We start from the raw sequence: 20504 nt of genomic DNA, 5'->3' as shown, positions 1-20504 counted from the left end.
AAAATTCAAACAAAATCAACAGGAAAATCCTCAGTCCCAACTGGCACTGACATATAGGTAACGTTAGCTAGCTTGCGAGGTTAGCCTACCGGCTAACTAGTGTTGCAAACATTCAATGGGCTTCAAGTTAGAGGACAGGCAAAATATTCAAAGTAAATGTTTTTTCACTTACCAATGTACGTCTTTGAAAGACAGCTATCCACACGAAATGCACAATGACAGAAAATATGCAAATGCTTAAGTTTCAAGTCTAGTTGACAGCATCGCTCGTGAATCCGCCATCTTCATTCAGCAATCGATGTATTCTGCCGAAACTCCGGAATGAACCATACACAGCGAGCAGAAGGGAGATTTGGTAACAGTAGACATCCAAACGATAATCTGGGGAAATTACTCTGATCGCTGGAAAATCATTGAAATGACCCAATTTCAAACATAATTATGTTGCTATTCTTAAGATTATAATGCTTAGTTTTTAACCCCCATAACACATATGTTTGATGATACCCTTGTCCCGACAGAGAACACCCCTGAGCCTCTTTCAGGTTTACCTTCACAGGTGGGGCTATATATACACAATGAACAAAACTATAAACGCAACATTTAAAGTGTTGGTTTCATGAGCTGAAATACAAGACACAAGGAATTTTCCATATGCCCAAAAAAACTTTTTTCAAATTGTGTGCACACATTTGTTTACATCCCTGTCAGTGAGCATTTTTTTACTTTGCCAAAATAATCCATCCACCTGACAGGTGTGGCATATCAAGAAGCTGATTAAACAGCATGATCATTATACAGGTTCACCTTGTGCTGGGTACAATAAAAGGCCACTCTAAAATATGCAGTTTTGTCACATTGCCACAGATCTCTCAAATTGAAGAAGTGTGCAATTGGCATGCTGACTGCAGGAATGTCAACCAGTGTTGTTGCCAAGTAATTGAATGTTAATTTCTCTACCATAAGCCACCTCCAGCGTTGTTTTTAGAGAATTTGCCAGTACGTCCAACCACAGACCAAGTGTAACAATGCTCGCCCAGGACCTCCACATCAGGTTTCTTCACCTGCAGGATCGTCTGAAACCAGTCACCTGGTCAGCTGATGAAACAGGAGTATTTCTGTCTGTAATAAAACCCTTTTGTTGATAAAAAACTAATTCTGATTGGCTGGGCCTAGCTCTCAAGTGGGTGGGCCTTTGCCCTCCCAGGCCCACTCATAGCTGCACCCTTGCCCAGTCACGTGAAATCCATAGATTAGGGCCTGATTGATTGATTTCCTTCTATGAACTGTAACTCAGACAGATCTTTGAAATTGTTGCATTGATATTTTTGTTTAGTATTTGATAAGCTGCACATTATACAATTCTGTAATTAATACGAGACCATAACAAACATTTTTCTCCAATGCAGAGTACTGAGCCATGCTACTCCTTTTACTTGGGTCACTAGAGGACAAAAATCTTGATACAATGCTAACTTTGGTGTATGAGCAGGTAGCAAGTGTAGCAATTGTAAAACATTGCAAATGTGTCTTCCTATGTAAACTGCATTGTCTTATGAACCACCATTTGGGAACCATTCCATGAAAGCCACTTTGAACGAAATTTTGGGAATTAAAGATTAACTATAAATGTCGAAATTAACTCAGATTAATTAGCCAGACTACTGGAACTCGATCATAAATTACCCTATGGTTCCCTCTCCTGGTCATACTGTGACAGACCGAAGAATGAATTTTATGTCATACGTTTTTATTTTGCCAGTCAAATCCATTGGAGTTTGTGGTCAGAGGATTTAAAATAAGTAGACTATTTCTGATTTACATTAATAGGTAGTTCAAGTGTCAATTTTTGTACTCACTTGCACTTTCGACCCACGTAAAATAAAATTACAGCAAATTAGTGTTTTGAATTACCTTTATTAAGTAAACTCTACATTTCAGTATTGCTTCATCCGTTTTTTTTTTAAATTCTAAATTACAACCTCTTGCAATCATCAAAATGTGTCTTTTTTTTTTTCAATCAAGCTACACTTCGAGGAATACAAAAATATCACAGTACATTTTCTACTAAGTCACCCTTCACCCCGTGAGCTCCAGAGCAAGGTTGGAGGTGTGGATTTGGAACACAGGGATCTGGCAACGCCGCCTATAAAACATCAATGGACATGAATTCCAAAGTAACAGCTGATGGATGTGTCCTGGAAACCCAGTCTGCATATAAGCCTTTATGAGCATAGCACTTTTATGATTCTACATGTGCAGGGCATATGTAAATGTCATGTCCACTCATCCTTTATGTGATCCTGATATTTGATTGGATGATTGTACTTGAGATTCTCAGGGGCCGTACACTTGCACTCTTGAACCACTACAAAAGGGCCAATGATGAGCTTGGTCCAGCCAGACTCCTGTGTTTTTAGACCCAAAACCTCATACCGCTAAATTGGAAAAGGTAACCCACACAAAACTCATGTTAACACTCGCTCATTCTCAAAGTCCTCTCTGCATACACGTTATTCTATACAAAATATCAAAAACAAAAGATTAAACAAAACACTAAAAAGAATCCTCACCCGTACTCAGATAATTTTCGTATTACATTTCTTTTTTCAATTATTTCAACAAACTGTTTTTGTCTTGCTTTTTTCTTTCTTGTTGAAACACTGTCAGAAAACCTAAAATTCAGATCCGTAGTGACTGGTGGAGGCTCACTCCCCCAGGACAGAGGAATGTTGCAGTATGAATCTGATTTGCTCAGTGGTTTCAATAAAAGAACCAACTAACATCAACAACAAAATAAATGACAACTTATACACCCCAAGCAACCATAAAGCATCCTTCGTGACAGCTTCTGGTAGGAAAGTTGGGAGGATGAACATGAGTTGGGAATATACGTTACAGGAAGTTACAAAGAGACATGAACAATGATAAATGGGAACTGCAATTCAGTCACAAACAGATATAGAAAACTACATAAACTGATCTCCATTCAGCTTACCTCAAACTGTGTATCACACACCTATGACATCTAAAAGGAAATGGGGGTTGATTGTGCTGCCTGTGTGCTGTGTAGGGTGTGTACGTCAGTGTACACAAGGAGATGGGTGACGTCAGGTGAGCGAGAGGCCAGAGAGGCGAATGGAGAGAGCGTTCGATGCAGGGCTAAGGGTCGATGGAAAGAGACAGATTGACAGGGCTGTGGGTTTGTGGGGTGGGAGCGTCGTTCCTCTCCCACTCCACTGCCCTCATAGTCATGGGGAGAAGGTGGCCATCTCCAGAGAGATGCGCTGCCACAGCTCCTTGGTCTGCTTGCCCCTCTTCAGGTTCTGCAGCACGTCGTTGAACTGCATCATGCCCACAGGGGTCAGGCAGAAGGCCCCGCGGGCGCTGCGGATGATGTTGACAAAGTCGTCGTAGTCGGCCGGGGTCAGGTGGATCAGCCGGTGGTGGATGTACTGCAGTGGGAATGGAGAGGGGGACAGAGGATCAGATGGACTGTAAGTCAAACAGGGCACCAAAGGGTCATCTACTTTACTACTTATGTCAAAGTTAGGCACAGAGATAGGGCACCCAGGGGTCATCTCTTTACTCAAATTCAAAACCAACGCCTACCCACAATGAATGGAGAAAATTGGTCTGATACAAGTATGGTAATAGCTCCACTTTGTTCTCTGAGAGACTCTGCGGAATCTTCACCACATTGTGAATATCAATCCATTCAGATCTACACAACTATATAGGGGCTAGGGGGTAGATATGGATTGGACAACAGTGTTCGGGTAGGATACAGATATCCTTATGTGGTCCACTATCTTAATAGTATACCTTGATACGGACACCTTTAACTAGGTGGTTTAAATTATATTTCTGCTTCTGGACAATGTATTTCATACTGAGACGCGCTAGCATGCGGAGTTTAAATGGGTTAATTTAATCACATCCCTCCATCTCAGGGTTAGCCCTTTGTTAGGGCATTGATGAAGTGATGAGAATTCAGTCTTCACTCCCAGCTTTGAGCAGGTGCTTCATTTTTTACCTCTCAGGACAGATTCTGCATCATAATGAGGTTAAATTACTAAATTATTAATGGGAAACAGAGCACTTCAGTTTGCTCACAATGGTGCTGTTTAATGAAGTATGACTCAAAAGGGTAGACACTAACCTCTGGTACTGCTGCAATTTCAGACAGTAATTTCAATATAAGAACCACAAAAGTTACTCTTTTGACCTCATTTACCCGAGTTTAATATGAACAGGATGTGTTCTAAGGGGGAGTGAAGAACCAATTCCAGAGAAAGACATCACAAGACATCCATAACGACACCCAGCATATGGAATTCCTTCCCTTTCAGTGACTGAGGAAATGATTCATTGTCAGTCACGGTACAGTTCCTTTTGAGTACAACCCCCAGATACCTCATCTCATTAACTGCCTGATGAGAAAGAGTGGAGAGCCTGTGTCACGCTGATATTGTCAGCGGACATCAACAAATGTGCCAACACACACACACTTGTGAGAGTGTGTGTAGAAATAACACATCATTCAGATAAGAGAAAGTCAGCTTACACTGGGGCAAATTGTAAAGTGTAACACACACCTCTTCATAAGTAAGAATTTGAACATTCACCTTTAAAGCCCACACAGCGGTTTTATCTAGCCTCGTTTAAAGTAGAAAGACAGTGACTCAAACCACAGCAAGGAAGCAAGGAATTCAGTGTGCACGTGCATATGCATGTGAGCAAGTACAGAATCTCCAGGGGGCAACATGCCTTTCAGCTTTGCAACTGTCACAGCCGGTTAGCCGCTTCCCCATCAGAGCAGGCTATCCAGTGGATGCACTCATGAGTCTCCCTTCTCCACGGTGTGTAGCACTCGGACTTCATCAACTATTTATGTAAGCTGTGAGAAACGCTCACTCTCCTTCTCCTCCCCAAGATAATACTCCCTCTGCCCTGCCAATACACAGAATACACCCACTCTGATCAGTTTCTAACCTAGTATCTGGATATAAAAATGTGGTTGTTTTGTACACTTTTATCCAAGGGGACAGTCAACGTGTACGCTCAGGATATGAGGTCCATGGTGTTTACCAAACAGCTTCGTGGCTAGTGAAGAGGTGGTGTATTTGTATGTACTGGTAAGATGTGAGCCCCTTAGCTGTTTACAGATCTGAAATAACTTGATAGGTGTGGGCAATATGGCAAAAATATCCCCTAAGTCTTGGAAGACTAGGTGAAGCCATCACCATTCACCACATGGCCAGGTATGTATAAGCTAAGTGGCTAGGGGTTGTTTGCGGCCTGTGCTCTGGTGTTACCTTTCAATAGGCCTGTTGAAGGGGCTAAGGGAAGGATCTAGGGTGTAGTTTGCAGCCTGGAACCTGGTGTTACCTGTAGGTAGGCCTGCTGGCAGCGCTGCACCAGTTGGTGGAAGGCAGGCGTGCGGAGATGGGCATGGATGTGGGCGGGGTTCAGTCTCTGGAGAGCCTCCATGATGATCTCCTGAAGAACGAAGGGGCTGAGCACGCCCTTAGCCGCACCCACACAGAACTGGTACACGTAGTTCACCCCTGGAGAGGATGGGAGAACCGGGAGAATTTAGTATTTACTGACAGTTAACATAAGTCTATGGCTAACATATGTTCTACTTTGAATTCTGGCAGAGTGCCCTGTCATTTCAGTAAAATCCTCTCAACATACACAGAAAATGCAGTGCTCTGATATCGATATTTCTGTTTATGTGTCTTACTTAGCATTCAACTGCAGTCCTCACCTTCGTAAACCAACAGATACTGTTATGCTGTTGTATCAATAATTCAAATCTATAATTCCCAAAACACCGTAATAGATCAAACAACCACTAGAATCAAAGATGCCTGCAGAATGCCCTCTTCACCCCTGCCTCTGCCCTTGCTCACCTAGCCGTGCAGCCAGGCCCAGGAGCCACTTGACGTCCTCTGTGTATGGGGGGCTGCGGGAGAAGTTATTGGGGTGGTCGTTGTGAGCCCTCCTGCCAAGCATCTCCAAAGCTAGCATGCCTATCAAAGAGTCAGGGTCAAATATCACAGTTATCAACACCATCAATTAGTTTGAATCAAAAGCTTAACCATAGCAAATGATTGAACTGATATTCCCAGTGCATATACCATCTAGAGACGCTTATCATAGACACTTAAAAAGAATGGTTGTTCCTCACCAACTCTGTATGCTGAGTGCAGGTAGTGAAGGCCCTGCTGGCTGATTGGCTGGCTATGCTGCTCGTCTTCAGACGGGAAGGGGGCGCTGACCAATGAGACAGGCTGAGAAGACATTCCAGGAAGAGATGACCCCTGAATGGCCTGGATTGTGGCGCCTGAATGGACGCCACCTACTGGATAGAAAGGGGAAAAAGATGCGGCTCCTGAGTGCCATAGAGAGTCCATTATAAAACATCCAAGTGCAAACATTTTTTTTTTTTATTTTTTTTTTTACAACCTCTGCTATCAAATGTGAACCATCAACTACACCCACTTACATGGGTTAAATAGATTATTATTTTACATCTATAGACATACAAGGGACAAAGGCGTGCATGCACACACCCACAGCAGTGGTCTCTGCTAACCTGCTACAGTGGTGCTAAGAGGCAGGCCGGTCTCGGTGTGATAGGGGTGGACGGCGATCTGGGTCATGGACGGCACGGGAACACCGGGGAAGGTGACCGCTGTCGCTGCCATGGGCGGATGGGGGCCAGTGGCCACTGAGAACGGGTACTGGGCACCGATAAAGGCCGGGTGCATTCCCTGAGAGGGCACACATACACACTTAAAATTAGTTAGATGCTATTCTCTGTTGCAGTCCTGGGCCACTATCTTACGCCAGATAGTGCGACATTCGTCTGCACTGAGGGACAAGCAACACGTTGGAGTGACGAAAGACAATGGTCATGGGCTTAAAGGCACAGTGCAGTCAAAAATGTGATTTGCTGTGTTTTATATACATTTTCACACTAGGAAGTTGGAATAGTACTATGAAATTGGTGATAATTCCCTTTAAGTGTAAGAGCTGTTTGAAAAGACTGCCTGAAATTTCAGCCTGTTGGTGGCATGGAGTTTTGCCTGGTGACAATATTAAAAGAGAGTTCCAAACCTTTATTCCAATAACAGCTAGTTTTCCGTGTTCCCCTCCCCACTCAGACCACTCCCAAACAGCCCTAGCAAAATTATTGCTTGAGAAATTGCTATTTTTGAAGTCAAACACTATGTGTACACCGGTGCATACTGATCACTAGGGCAGTGGTCCAGTTGTAGTCCTAGTTGAGTCGCCTTGAAACTCAGTGTCAATGTTGTCTGTACATCTTTCTGTCCCCCCTTGATCTAATTTTTGCACTGTAAAAAACTATCACAAGCATTTAATGAAACCAAAAAGTTAATAAAATACAATATACAGAAACAGGTGTATGAAATCAAAGTTGTAATAAAAAAATAACAATAATAACAGTCTCTACCATCTGATATGCTCTGTGATGTTCTAGGGACTGAGAGAAGGCTTGCATCTAGTGTGAAGCAAAGTTGGGGGTGTATAGGGATACATTATGTCTTCAAAGTAGATGGAAGCTACAGTGTTTCACTGGAAGCCTAGGAATGATTTTCAACCAGCCTATTTCTGAGTTTATTTGTGATAGTAAGTACCGAGTGGTGCAGCGGTCTCAGGCACTGCATCTCAGTGCTAGAGGCATCACTACAGACCCTGGTTCGATGCCGGGCTGTAACACAACTGGCCGTGATCGGGAGTCCCATAGAGTGGCGCACAATTGTCCCAGCGTCGTCCGGGTTAGGGGAGGGTTTGGCCGGCATTGTAAATTAAGAATTTGTTCTTAACTGACTTGCCTAGTTAAATATTTTTGTTGTTGTTGTTAAAACCCAGTAATAATTCAATTAGACTCTAATTGTCCTCTCCATGTCCATCTCTTATCAAATTCATCTCCCCCACTATCTCTCCCTCAGCCCATCTTATCAGTATCTCCTTGTCTCCGTCAGTCTCCCTCCCTCCAATGATGACTCCAGACAGTCCTCTTACCTGTGGGTAGGCACCCCCTGACACAGGGAATACAGTGGGCCGGGGGACGTGCTGCAGTGGGTGCCCCAGGTACTGGGGGGTGCAGACTGTGGGTAGGTGGGCCTGGATGGTGGTGTAGGGGTGCAGGCCCTGGGTGTGGGGGTGGGCCATGGCCGAGCCGGGAAGGGCATGTGATTGGTAGATGGTGGAGCCCACAGAGATGACGGGCACCACAGCCGCTGCTGTCACTGAGGCCGTCACCGTAGCGACGCCGGAGGAATCCATGTTGCCAATGTTGTCCATTACACCGAGGCCCGTCTCTGGGGGCCTCCTTCCAGCTCCACCGTTGGCCCCACAGCGTCCCGGGCCTTCACGCTGGGCCCCTGACCCCCCTCCTACTGTCTGCTCATAGAGCCAGTACCACTGGTGGGCCACCTCAAACAGAACCTCAGGGTACACACCGCCCCCCTTGGCTGCCTCCTCTACAGCCATACAGGCTTTCTCTAGCATCACGTTGTCCTGCAGGGAGAGAGGAGGGGAGGAGGTGAAGAAAAGAGAGAGCGAAGAAAGGATGAGGAGATTTAGGGAAAAAAGTGCATTACAGAGAGAAAATGGATAAAAGGGTAAAAGAATAAAAGGATGCCCAGCCTACATGAGTAGTCCGATGTGTCTTCTGCAGAACTGAAGAGTACCGGACATGTACCTGTTCCTTGCACTGCACCAGGGCCCTCTGGATCTCATTGGGGTTGAGGGCGTGTGCATGGGGCAGGCAGCTTAGGGCCAGCTCAGCCGCAGCGCGAACCATGTTAGGATCCCGCGCCCGTGATGCTCTGTCGGCCAGTGATGCCACCTCGGGAGGGGTGAGGTGCCCGTCCCAGCATTCCACCAGGATGTTGAGGGCAGCACTGCCGATCTCCATGGCCTGGCCTGGAGGGGAAGAGGGAGAGACATTCATTATAGCTACTACTGTCTCATGGACTATGAAAGAAGAAACTTCGCTTTTGGGGTGAACTATCCCGATGAGAAAGGACAGAGAAAAACAAAGCCCCTCACCTGTGATCCAGGAGACGTGGGAGGAGTAGGTCCTGGAGAGCCAGTTAGGCGAGACAAAGTTGTGCAGGCCTAGGGCGTACAGGCCGATCTCAAAGGCACAGAGGTGCAAGTTGCGGTGGGGCCCCTGGTGGCCTCCACTGGCTGAGGGCTGGGTGAAGATGGAGGTGGAGCTGTTGCCCCCGGCCTTGATCAGCACGGTCTTGGCCAGCTCGAAGTAGAAGTGGGCCGCCGCCTCAGACGGTTGGTTGGGCACATGTGGTGCATGGCACTCGGGACGACGCCCTTTATACCTAAGAGGGGGGCGAGAAGAGGAATGTTCAATTAGCATATTTTTGTGAATACCTTAGTTGAGTTCTCCAATAATCAGATGGCATCAACACGTGTATAGAATATGTAGAAGTCACTCACCTGCTGGTGTCTGTGCTCTTTGCTCTAGCTCCGCCTCCGGCCCTGCGAGAGCCACTGGATGAGGAGGAGCCTAGCGAATCAGAAGAGGAGCTGCTGATGCTGTCACTGTCTTGGCCCCTCCCCCAGGAAGCTGCGGCCCAGCCCCCTCTGAGAGGGCGTCGACTAAGGGTGGGGGAGCTGTCTGAGGTGGTCTCAGGAGCACTGCTGTCGATACTCGCCATGCCTGGCACAACAAGGTAAAAACCCTTAAAACTCAAACTTCTATCTCGTCAGCCAAGTGTCAATACTACCTCTAGATGGCCATTCGAGTCATACAATACACCCTGTTTAAATGCAGTGCACACTATACAGTATAGGCTGTTATTTGAGAGACAGCCAGTGTCTTAATCTGAGGTTGAGGTGGGGTTGTCATGGTTACCTGTGTGTTTCTTCTTCTGGCGGACAGGAGAGCCCCAGCAGCGCCCGCTGTATGCCCCCCGTCCTCCCAGCGCCAAGCGACTCGGCACTGTGCCCTCTGGCTTGAATGGGACAGCCTCACTCGGCTGGTCACATGACGCAGGCTGTACGCCATCTGCTAAGACAATAAGTTATGTATCGAATAAGTTTTACATCTAAACAGTAGTAACAGAGTTGGATTAAAACAATTCCTTCCATTTTCAACAAATCTGTTTCGCATAGGTAGGGTAACACCTCATGTTCAGTGCATCACAGGTAAAGTATGTCATTACCACCCTGTCTGTGTCTCACCTTGCTCTCTGGCCTCACTGACACACTCTCCGGCTGTGGAGTTGTTCTGCACCCCACTGCCCGCCAGACCCGCCTGCTGTCCTGCCGCCCCCCCAGCAGCCACCGCTTGCAAGGAGGAGGAGGACCCGGCTGCAGCTGTGGTGTTGGGGGCATGTTTGGACACCCCTCCGGTGGCACCTCCGTGTCCGTGAGCAGTGTGGGTAGCGTGCTTGGACGGGCTCCTTTGGCTGCTGGCAGCTGGCTTGCTGGAGTAGAAGGAGCTCAGGGTCTGGGGCTTGTGGGTCTGGCTCTCTCTGTCCAGCAGCTTGTCCAGGATCTGGAAGGCCAGAGAGAGAAGGTGAGTCATCCACAAGCCTTAAAATGCATTCAAAAAATGCATTAATATGTTTGTTGGTAACTAGTTATTCTACTGGCCACAGTGCAGAAGGTCTACCTTTTTCAGCTTGCTCTGGTCATCCTTGTATGTGATCATGAGGGCCAGAGCCAAGTCTCCTTTCTCTCTCCTGGTCCCCTCACACAGCAGAGGATGCTCTGCCTCGCTCACTGTGGTCTTCATACCTACACCAGGGGGTTAGAAAGATGAAGACAGAAGCAAAAGAATTCATATGTTTCTAAGCCAAACTAGTACCAGGACGTTTTCCTATTTAAGTATCACTAACCTCAACACGGAACCACTAAATGGCGCCTGACTCTTTCTGAGGGTGTAAATGCAAAAAACCTTGTGGTTGATCTTACCCAGTGCTGCTACAGCCGCCTCAAAGCCCAGCTCCTCATCTCCAGGCATCTCGTTGTTCCGATTACGACTAGGCGGACGGGAACCTGTGGGGGACACAACTGTACAAACAACATAGAGAGGGGGACGAGGTGAAATATAAATGACTGGAAGTCTCACTTGTGTGATGACTGCATGACGTGTAATTCAGATCAATTATCAAGTAAACGTTATATATCTGTGTATGTATTGTGTGAGCTCAAACAGAATCTCAATGTGGAAGGAAAAAACATGGCAAATTTAAAATATGTAGTGAGATTCACCTGGGGTACACAGCACATCAAATATGAAGCTGGCCAGCATGAGGGGCAGGACGGGCCTGTAGTCACAGAAGTTCCCGTCTCGGAGCTGCTCGGCCCTGTCCCGTATGGACGTCATCTCCACCAGGCCCAGAGGGATTTTCTTCAGCAGAGCCACCACCTCTGACTCCTGGTAGGCAAGCTTGACCTCCAGGGCCTTGGTGGAGGCTGGGGGCCTCTGCAGCTCCAGAGAGAACATACCCGTGCTGAAGGCCAGGTTGTGAAGCTCCAGCCTCTCGCTCAGCACCGTCAGCAGGAAGGAGGTCTTAACCAGGGTGTTGGTGGCCACCTGGGTCTGCCTGCTGGTGGACACCTTGCTCTTCTTGCCCTTGGTCTGGGGCTGCTCCACCTTCAGGTCTGGAGGGTTGGCCAGCAGGTCTCCAGCCAGCTCCACTGCCAGTCTACAGGCATCGTTGCTGTAGCCGTGAGCGTGGAGGGCCTCTGCACACGCAAACAGCACCTCCATCTGGCCCTCCTGCTCCAGTGGCTTGATCCCAGCAAAGATGTCTGGTTCCTCCTCATTGTTGTTCTCCGACACTCTCTCTGCCCCCTCCTCATTAGCTGAATTCAGAAAGTAGGCCTGGTAGTCATCCTCTCCTACAGGGTCTCCTCCTGCCCCTGCTTCTGCTGCTCCCTCTGGGGCTTGATTGGGCAGGGCTACGGCTTCGGTGCCAGTTTCTCGGCGGGCACCACGCGGTGACTTGGCAGCAGCTGCAGTCACGGTAACAACCGAGGTGGAGGGCCGAGCGTCTCCAGCGATGGCCGCCTCCTCATTTCCATTCATCTCCGCCTCCACATTCACCACCTTCTCCACAGCAATGGCTGCTTCTACGATGACAGCAGCATTCTCTTTGGTGGGGAAGGCGGGCTGGGGCTCAGTGGCAGGCAGGGTGGCAGCAAGAGTGACCCGTTTGCCCTCGAAGGCGCGCTCCTTGGGCGTGTTTCCGGCCCCTTTCCCTCCCCCACTGTATTTGTGTGGCTCTCTGAGTAGAGGGCTTGGTGAGGGCAGCATCTCAGGCGGCGGGGGCGTGAAGTCAAAGGTGTTGCTGGCCTCAGCACCCAGCGCCAGACTGGAGCCATCATCCAGGCTCAGCTCGGCCATGTCAGGTTCAAGGGAGCTGTCCTCACTGCTGGTGCGCCGCTTGGCCGCTTGGTGTTTTCCCCCTACCACTCCTGATCCCCCAGAGGACGACTTGCCCCCCTGGGCTATCTTAGCCTTGCCCCCAGTGGACGAGGAGGAACCTGCGCCTTTGTACATCCCCTTACTACTGCCCTCCTCTAGAGAGAGAGACACACTGCCCCCTAGCCGCACTAGGACCCCTCCTCCGCCCCCGGCCGACAACCCCTTCCTCTTGCTCACGATGGTCTCTTTGGGCCTGACCGCCACTTCTTGTTGGGGACTTCTGCCCTTGTAGTCTCCCCCACCTCCCTCAGAGCTGCCAGATCTCCCCCCTCCTCCTCCAAGTTCAGTGGTGTCTCCAGCCAGGCCAGCCTTGGCCCCTCTCTGCTGCTGCACTGCCCTGGCCCAGCAGAAGGAAGCGCTCTTCTTGTCTGCACTGCAGTAGGTGATGCCTGGCAGTGGGTAGGCCACCTCCCAGTTGAAGTAGCAGGACTCCACGGCTGGCTTGAAGCCCTGGAACAGTTTGTCCAGGGACTTGCGGTGTTGTCCTCGCTTCACGATCTCAATCACTTTCAGATGCCACTGCTTGAGCTGGGCAGCCAGCTCCAAACGCCTATGGGATGGTGTAAAAAGAAACGTAGACACACATTGTTATAGTCAGTCAAGGAAACAAGGGCCACAGAGCAGAGACGATAGTAACAAACAAGCACACACACACACCATTATTCCGATAATTGCCATTGTAACTGAAAGACACACACAAAGAGCTTTCTGCAAGGAACTGACACGGTTGTTCCTTATTTCGCTTTCTGTCATTGCGTCTCAAAGAGCTAATTTAACACAGTGTCGAGTGAGACCACATAGCACTCTAAAAGCAAAGCAGCAATCAGGTCACAGTGGATCAGGAGGATGCCCTGGTCTAATACACTCAATGTCCCAAACACTTACTGCTCTAACCAGATGAACTTAACAGAGCCTCAAAAGAGTGTATATCAACCCAACGCAGACAGATATAGACATGGGATGGGTTGTGAAAGTGAGAATTGAATTGAAGGTAAGAGAGACAGGAGGAGTGCTGTGTTGTCAGTATTAGACACTATTCTAGTTGATGTAGGAAACCAAGGCTAAGTGTTAGACAGGAAGAAAGGGAAGTGACCTCACCTATGAGGGCTCATGGTGGGGTCTAGGACAGCCAGCCTCCACAGAACGACCATCTCATCACACATGCTGGCGCAGGCGTGGGCTGCCACCTCCGACTGCCCGTTACTGCGCCCCGTGTGCCCGCTGGCACTGCTGTGGGATGCCGACGTACGCACGCTGTACCACCAGCCAATGATCTGAGGAGAGAACAGTCACCTCTGTCCTATCATGTGTGAATAAGTATGTATGTAACGTGTGGGTTACCTGTTCATAAGTGAGACACTGCTCAGTGAGGATCTCTAGTAGGGGTGCAGCATTGCTGTCTCTCCTCTTGAGCATTTCCCTGACGATGGACAGGAGGTTCCAGATCCCCTCGGGCTCCCGCCCCCTCAGCGGCCTCAGCAGACACGCCCACTCTGCCGCCGCCGGAGGCTCCGTGGATGACAGGTACATGGAGTTGACGTCACTGCACCGGGAGAGAGGGAGCACACACACAGGTTAGCAAGTAAACTTCCACACATTACCTGCGTCCTCTCCGTAATATACCTGTTACCTTTGACTATGCCAGTCTCTGTCTTACCTGAAGACAACAGGAGAGGGGCCACAGAACTTGTGCAGAGTCTTCTTGATGTTGTCACTGAGCGTAGACTCATCTAGATACCAGGTGCTCTGATCAGAGGCTGAGGGGCCAGCAGTGGGGTCTGTACACAGGAGACAGGGAGTAAACGCAAAGCCAGAGAAATGAAATACAACAAACATACAGGAAATGTCAAGATGCTGATTTAAGCTGATAATTGGGAAACACATGTCATGTGAGGGCCATCTGAACCACTTTATAGCATGCTCAAACCACACATATATACACATGAGCAAAACGCCCTCAGGCCTCTCTCTCTACCATTTGCACTATCTACAGTTGTGGGCGTGGGACGCAACCTCTATCTCATATTGGTGGCGGATGTGGTGAGTTACACCCCATACAATACACAGCACTTTGACTCATTATCATCGTCTCCGATCACATCATGAACCCTTGTGAGAGATAAGTAGAGGCTGCCCCCTACAGGTGGCAAACAGAAGTGCAGGGCGTACCGGGAGCCCCACACACTGTGTTGATGGCTGTGGACTGGGAGGACAGGAGCTCATCCAGGAGCCTCTGGGCTGTGGGCAAAATCTGGAGGAGAAAAATAACAGATCAGTTTTAATGAGTATGACAGAATCTGTTTCAGATCCATTAATGATAGGTTATGACAATCGGTTTCGCCATTGTTTCAGGGTGGGGGGGGGGGGGGGGGGGGCATAGCTTCTCATGGCTACTTGTTAAATCCTACGTTTTGAACACAAGGCTCTAATTACAGCTAAGAAATACAGTTGGCCTTAGAGCTGAGTAACATTACACTGACCAACACTGCACTATTGACTGTAATACATAAGGAGACAATGCAACTACTGTGTTCTTTATCCCAGTAGCACAAGGGGCAGACAAAGGGAGTATTGAGACTGGGCCTGTTACAGGCGGAGCATAGCTACCTCTACAGACCTAGCCACTGGGAGGTAGAACAACATTGTTCACACATTCAACTGAATGTATTTTTGCAACTATTGGTGATCTTCAGTAGATAAACAACATTATCTAAATGTTTTTGAAGAGCCTAAAAGGGATTGAGAAATGTGTCTAGGATTCTATGCACAATATATGGCTTTGCTAATACAACAATATTTATATTTACACATTTGAATGTAACTTTCAGTGGTTGAAACTTGCCTCCTAGTTATGATGACCCTCCACATTGAGATACCCAGCCAACCCATTATTCCTGAAGTGAAGCTAGCAGATAATCTAACCAGTTAGTGTGGTGCGACAGTCTTACCTGTTGGGGAAGCTCACTGATGAGGTACTGGGCAAACTTCTGCAGCTGGTCCCTCTGCAGCCGGGACAGGGACTCTGACACGGGGGCTCGCAAGCACACTGCAGACGCCTGGCAGACAAACAGAGGAGTGACAGGCATTAGTGTACATTTAGGATCTCACCTTGCTCGGTTTTCTGTTCACACAGTGAGTTTAAATGCAGAGAATTAAAATATAAACTGAAATGTAGGTGTGCAACAAACTTCAAGTTTGGGGGTCGTACAGCACAAGACACCACTACAACAGGAAAAGGTTATAATATACCTCACATTAAAATAAGACGGCAAAGAGAGAGAGAGGTGGTCTGCTACTACTGTGTGGTGAATGGGAGCGGAAACACTTGGGATTCCTGGCCCAGGATGGAGACATGAGAAAGGAACAGAGGGGATGATATAATGATGATGGGCCGAGTATGTTTTAATAGCCAGGGTAAATAGCACAAACAGCAAGATAGGGAGGGACAGCGGCATGCTTGTGCTCTAATAGCCTGCTAAAGAACATTTCATGGAGAGAAGCTATACGGACATGCCTGGTGCCTAAATGGATGAAGTGTGTCGCACAGCTGAGAGTCGAGTGTGGACACGAATCGATACGGTTCAGTAAATCGTTCTGATATGCCCTTCGTTTATGCTGGCAACAGCATGGTGCTAGATAAAACTTATGAGAGAAAGTGATGTGTATTTTGAAGGGCGAGGGAGAAATAACTTGTAGCATTGGTCACCATCTCCAATTTGTTCCATCCCACTTCATTTTATTTTGAGTAGGATAGCAGCCTACACGAGAAATAACATATTGGTAGTAACCATCTGAATGTCACAGAGATGCAGCCTATACTGCTCAATGGGGAGAGTTTGCGCTGAAAACCGGCAACGCGGGGCACAGTGTCCTTCGCTCCCGCTTGCCGCAGTAAGGAGAGGGAAGTAGCTAGATAGTTTAGCCAATATAAGGCCAGGGTGACAGCTAAAGCGCAACATTTATTGTCGTGATTTTCACCTGAAAATGTACAACTACGGCATTAACATCTAATGTTACATTCAAATAATAAAAAATAAACATAACAATTACTCCGATAAAAACAGAATGATTCTAAACACTCCCAAGTCCCAATTTCGACATTTCAAATTCTCACCGAAGTTTCTAGCCACAAAAATAAACTAGCTAGCTTGCTGGAAAGGGCTCATCGGGACGACTGGCTAAACTGAACTCGACTCTTGCTTGGCAGACAAACGTCATCCATTTGGGCACCAGACGTATAGCCTCTCCCCATTCCAAACTCATTAATAGGATTATATCATCAGCAGCAGATATGCCCATTGCCAACACACTCCCCCTAACCCCCAACTTTTCGGTGAGGATCTTCTGCTGATCTCTGACCAAAACATTTCAGAATAAAATGCTTTGAGATCAGAGGTTATAACAGATGGATCAGTTCTTTAGGGGTGTTAATGTACATTGCTTCACACACTTAACAGTCAAGAGTTCTGTGCTGCGCGTGTGTGTGTGTGTGTGTGTGTGTGTGTGTGTGTGTGTGTGTGTGTGTGTGTGTGTGTGTGTGTGTGTGTGTGTGTGTGTGTGTGTGTGCTTGGTATTTATCGCATTGTTCTTCTGGAGTGGTTTCATAATGTGCAACTAATTGAGCACACTCAAGTTGAACTGTGTGCGTGCGTATGTGTGTGTGCCTGTGTGCATGTATGTGTGACCAAGCGCCCTACAGAGGAACAGGGAAGACACAGAACTGTAGGTTCAGTCTGTGGATGTATGTTTGAGAAGATACACATTTAGACAACTTCTTGTTGAAAGCACAGTGCCTATATTCTGACACACCGTGTGAACAGAATTTCAGGAAATAAAAAAACTGGTTATTAATAATGTATTATTTCAAAGCTACCTACACCCTACGGTTCCCCATTTGAACACAACCCCCCAAAAAACTGCACTAGTGGGTCTGTATTTCTCACAATACCTGTAGCAGCATTCATTTGAAGACCTCTCATGATTTGATATCCAACCCATGAGAGGGACGTGGCAACTGTTGCATTCCCCGCTGAGTATTTGGAGTGATTAAATCTGTTTTGACTACTGCATCGCTCTTTTGTCATGGCAAAACGTCACCTCTTATGGCAAGTAAGTGGACTGAATAAATGGAAAGGTCTAAGCATAACATAGCCCCCATGGCTTTGCGAGAATGGCGTCACCTAGGGCGACAGGTTTTCAATATCCACTTTCACAAAGAGGGTGAAAAGGCCGGCCTCCCATCTGGGCCTGAGAGATGTTAATTACTTTACAGCTAATCCACCCATTCAATACAATAATGGTTAATGAGGGTCCATGTGTGCCTGATAAAAGGTCACAAGAAAGCTATGGAGGTGTGTGTGCATGCCACAGCCGCAGAACAGGTGACAGTCGGAAGTGGGAGAAGACCTACACAGCAGGGAGTGCGGGTATGGCTATGGGAGACTAGGCTCTCTCCTGGACTGATAATTACAGAGAAAGATATAGAAAGAGACAGATCGGGTTGTTCCCCAGTGGAAAACAAATATGAGGATTTGCAGAGTTTAAGATCAATGTGATTTTCTGATTCTGATCTTATGGCATAATCTGCTTTTAGTGCCATGGGATCATATGATCTCAGAACATCTGAACATAACGTCAAAGGGTGAACTGAGCCCACACACTTGTTCATGCCAACACACAAACTCAGACCTTGCAAGACCCACCTACACTGTGATATCAGTAGAGAACAGACAGTCCTCCACCCAAAGACATCAGAGCCTCCCACACATACACACTCATAGTGCCTCAGCACTCTCTTACACCCTATGAGTCACAGATAGACAATTCTGTACATATATACAGCAAATCTGTAGGCTATTTGAATACATACAATGTATTCCAACAGTAATGTGTTATATAGACGGTAGGGGTGTTTACCAACAAAACCGATATGTGCAACCACGACTTAAAAACAGACACGGTTGGCTTACAATCAAAGGATTATTACATTATTATTATTACTACACGTAAGTAAGCTATATTTCGTCTGCAAATGTTTTGGAAAAAACAAATACATTTGCCTAAGAAGCACTTGTTGGTTGTACAAATACATTGTTACAGTTGTTGGTTAGCTGACTAGCTAACCCTAGCCATATTAGCATAGACGTGACAAGCATCAAAACACCTCAAAGCAAGACATGGTATTAAGAACAAATACAACCAGCTGAAACAAGTCATCTACAATTCGCAAAACAGCTTCTAGTCATTGTTGCTAGCAATCTATGACAACAACACAGAGCCTTTGAACTCGGAGTTGCACACAAATTGTTGTTGTGACGTTGTCAACCCATCTATAGGCTTATGGCTTGTGTCTGTGCCAGGTTTGGAGTAAAAGTTCCTAAATTGAAATGGAATTGACCGTTATCACAGTACTACACTAACTCACACACATGTATACTGTACTATAATTGCAGCACAAAGGTGTATAGGTGTATTCATGTGGTAAGGCGGTGTGATTCATGTTGTGTCTGTACTCTAAACTCACGTTGTGGATCCTGAAGAGGCAGAGGGCCACCACATGGGCGCACCACTTGGCCCCGGCTCCACAGGTGCAACTGCAAGAAGTGATGCGGCAGCGGTCGAACATGACAGCCACATTGTACGCCCCTTTTGATTGGCCAGCCTGGGGCGACACCACGGTGGCACTGAGGTGGAAACCTTTGAGAGAGAGAGAGAGGGAGCGAGAGAAAGAAATAGAGAGGGGATAATATCTGCTCTGTAACGTCCATCTATTTGTCTGTGTCGGACAATGAGACTGGAGCAATGGAATGAGAAATACAGTGTTATTATGATAAAGCGGGGGTGATGGCCGACACTGTGCAGCAGCAGTGCTGTAATGCGTCCTGAGCCTGGGCTGCCAGACAGGAAATGAAAGGCAGTTATTTCCATGCACATGGAAAGACTAGGAGATAGGAGGAAAAAGAGGGAGAGGGGGAGGTTGCCCAAAAGCTTTTACCCAATGGACAGCAGCCAGCATTCTCCTGGTGAGCCCGAGCCGGCACAGAGCAGGAGGGGAGGGTAGGAGAGGTGGGGGAGTAGAGGAACGACTCAGAGTAATTGTTCCAGATTCAACATATCAGGACCCCTTCAGTCAGCCAAGCTCTGTTCCTGCTCCAGTTTCTCTGCTCCTACCTGGCAGTCTCCAACTCCTCCTCCACCTCTAACCTACTTCCTTTCCCCTCCTACTTCCACTGGGAGACAGGGTTTCCATTACCTCACAATGAACTATAATGTGTTTAACCTAATACAGCACTGACATACCCTGGGCTCGCAGGAAAACAATGGAGGCGCACTCTGCAGATGAAGATAAAGCGCTTGCTTTCAAAATGGTTGTAAACATTTGAATCAGAACCCTTGGTTCATTATGAAAGTATTTGAAAAAGCTAATATATGCCACTCCAAAGTTTAATACAGTGGGAAAGGTTACATCTCTAGATATCTGCTTTCAGCTACCCAGAATTGTCTTTAACATAACTTACAAGCATTAATCACCAAGCCACTATCGAGCAGTGCAAAAAAGGGGCATTTCACTGCAATACTTTCTGATCCTAGCTGGCATCTCAGTGATGTTGAGTGTAATAGATGAGTAACCCAATCATTATGTAGAATGCTCAGTGGATTTCAGGCAGGCTGCTTGGCCTGTAGTTAATCCTAGGTGCTGTGCCCATTGAAGTGGTCCATGTAATAGCAGGTCTATGCACTATATTTCACCCCTGTGGCTTCATTCATTGACCTAGGAAATGTCTTAAATGGCACAGTACAACAGCAACATTCCTACACGATTACGCTACATCAAGTTCTCTTTCTAGTAATGAACTGAGGGTTGGCAAACTCAATGGCGAATGATCAGTGATAAATATGGCCACATACCCTGACCGGGAAAAACTTCTGGGTCCTAGTGGTAGCCTATCACCACCAGAGTAGTGCGCAGAGGTTGTCGTGTCACAGGGTTAGGAAAACTCTAAGC

At 47.2% G+C, this 20504-nt stretch overlaps 1 protein-coding gene across 10 annotated transcripts in view; it reads right to left on the bottom strand.

Annotated features, from left to right (window-relative positions):
- Positions 1-1897: 1897 nt before the first annotated feature.
- Positions 1898-20504, bottom strand: part of LOC129836311 (zinc finger SWIM domain-containing protein 8-like) — a 33692-nt gene continuing 15085 nt past the window's right edge. For 2 of the 10 annotated variants that reach the window (XM_055902292.1, XM_055902293.1), the window contains 20 exons: positions 19023-19195; positions 15448-15555; positions 14669-14750; positions 14157-14277; positions 13841-14042; positions 13598-13773; positions 11281-13049; positions 10981-11079; positions 10679-10803; positions 10246-10561; positions 9917-10072; positions 9499-9721; positions 9091-9380; positions 8690-8964; positions 8059-8556; positions 6605-6803; positions 6197-6400; positions 5919-6038; positions 5392-5570; positions 1898-3455 (listed from right to left, as the gene is read on the bottom strand). In XM_055902292.1, coding sequence (XP_055758267.1) covers positions 3252-3455; positions 5392-5570; positions 5919-6038; positions 6197-6400; positions 6605-6803; positions 8059-8556; positions 8690-8964; positions 9091-9380; positions 9499-9721; positions 9917-10072; positions 10246-10561; positions 10679-10803; positions 10981-11079; positions 11281-13049; positions 13598-13773; positions 13841-14042; positions 14157-14277; positions 14669-14750; positions 15448-15555; positions 19023-19195 — 5519 coding nt within the window. In that variant the 3' untranslated portion in view covers positions 1898-3251. The remainder of the gene's footprint in view (positions 3456-5391; positions 5571-5918; positions 6039-6196; positions 6401-6604; positions 6804-8058; positions 8557-8689; positions 8965-9090; positions 9381-9498; positions 9722-9916; positions 10073-10245; positions 10562-10678; positions 10804-10980; positions 11080-11280; positions 13050-13597; positions 13774-13840; positions 14043-14156; positions 14278-14668; positions 14751-15447; positions 15556-19022; positions 19196-20504) is intronic. The other 8 variants (XM_055902297.1, XM_055902295.1, XM_055902298.1 and 5 more) reach the window with 8 other exon arrangements.

The sequence above is a fragment of the Salvelinus fontinalis genome, chromosome 37, assembly GCF_029448725.1.
Source record: "Salvelinus fontinalis isolate EN_2023a chromosome 37, ASM2944872v1, whole genome shotgun sequence".
Classification (NCBI taxonomy): domain Eukaryota; kingdom Metazoa; phylum Chordata; class Actinopteri; order Salmoniformes; family Salmonidae; genus Salvelinus; species Salvelinus fontinalis.
The sequence above is the reverse complement of the archived record's forward strand: the minus strand, read 5'-3'. Positions and strand labels throughout refer to the sequence as shown.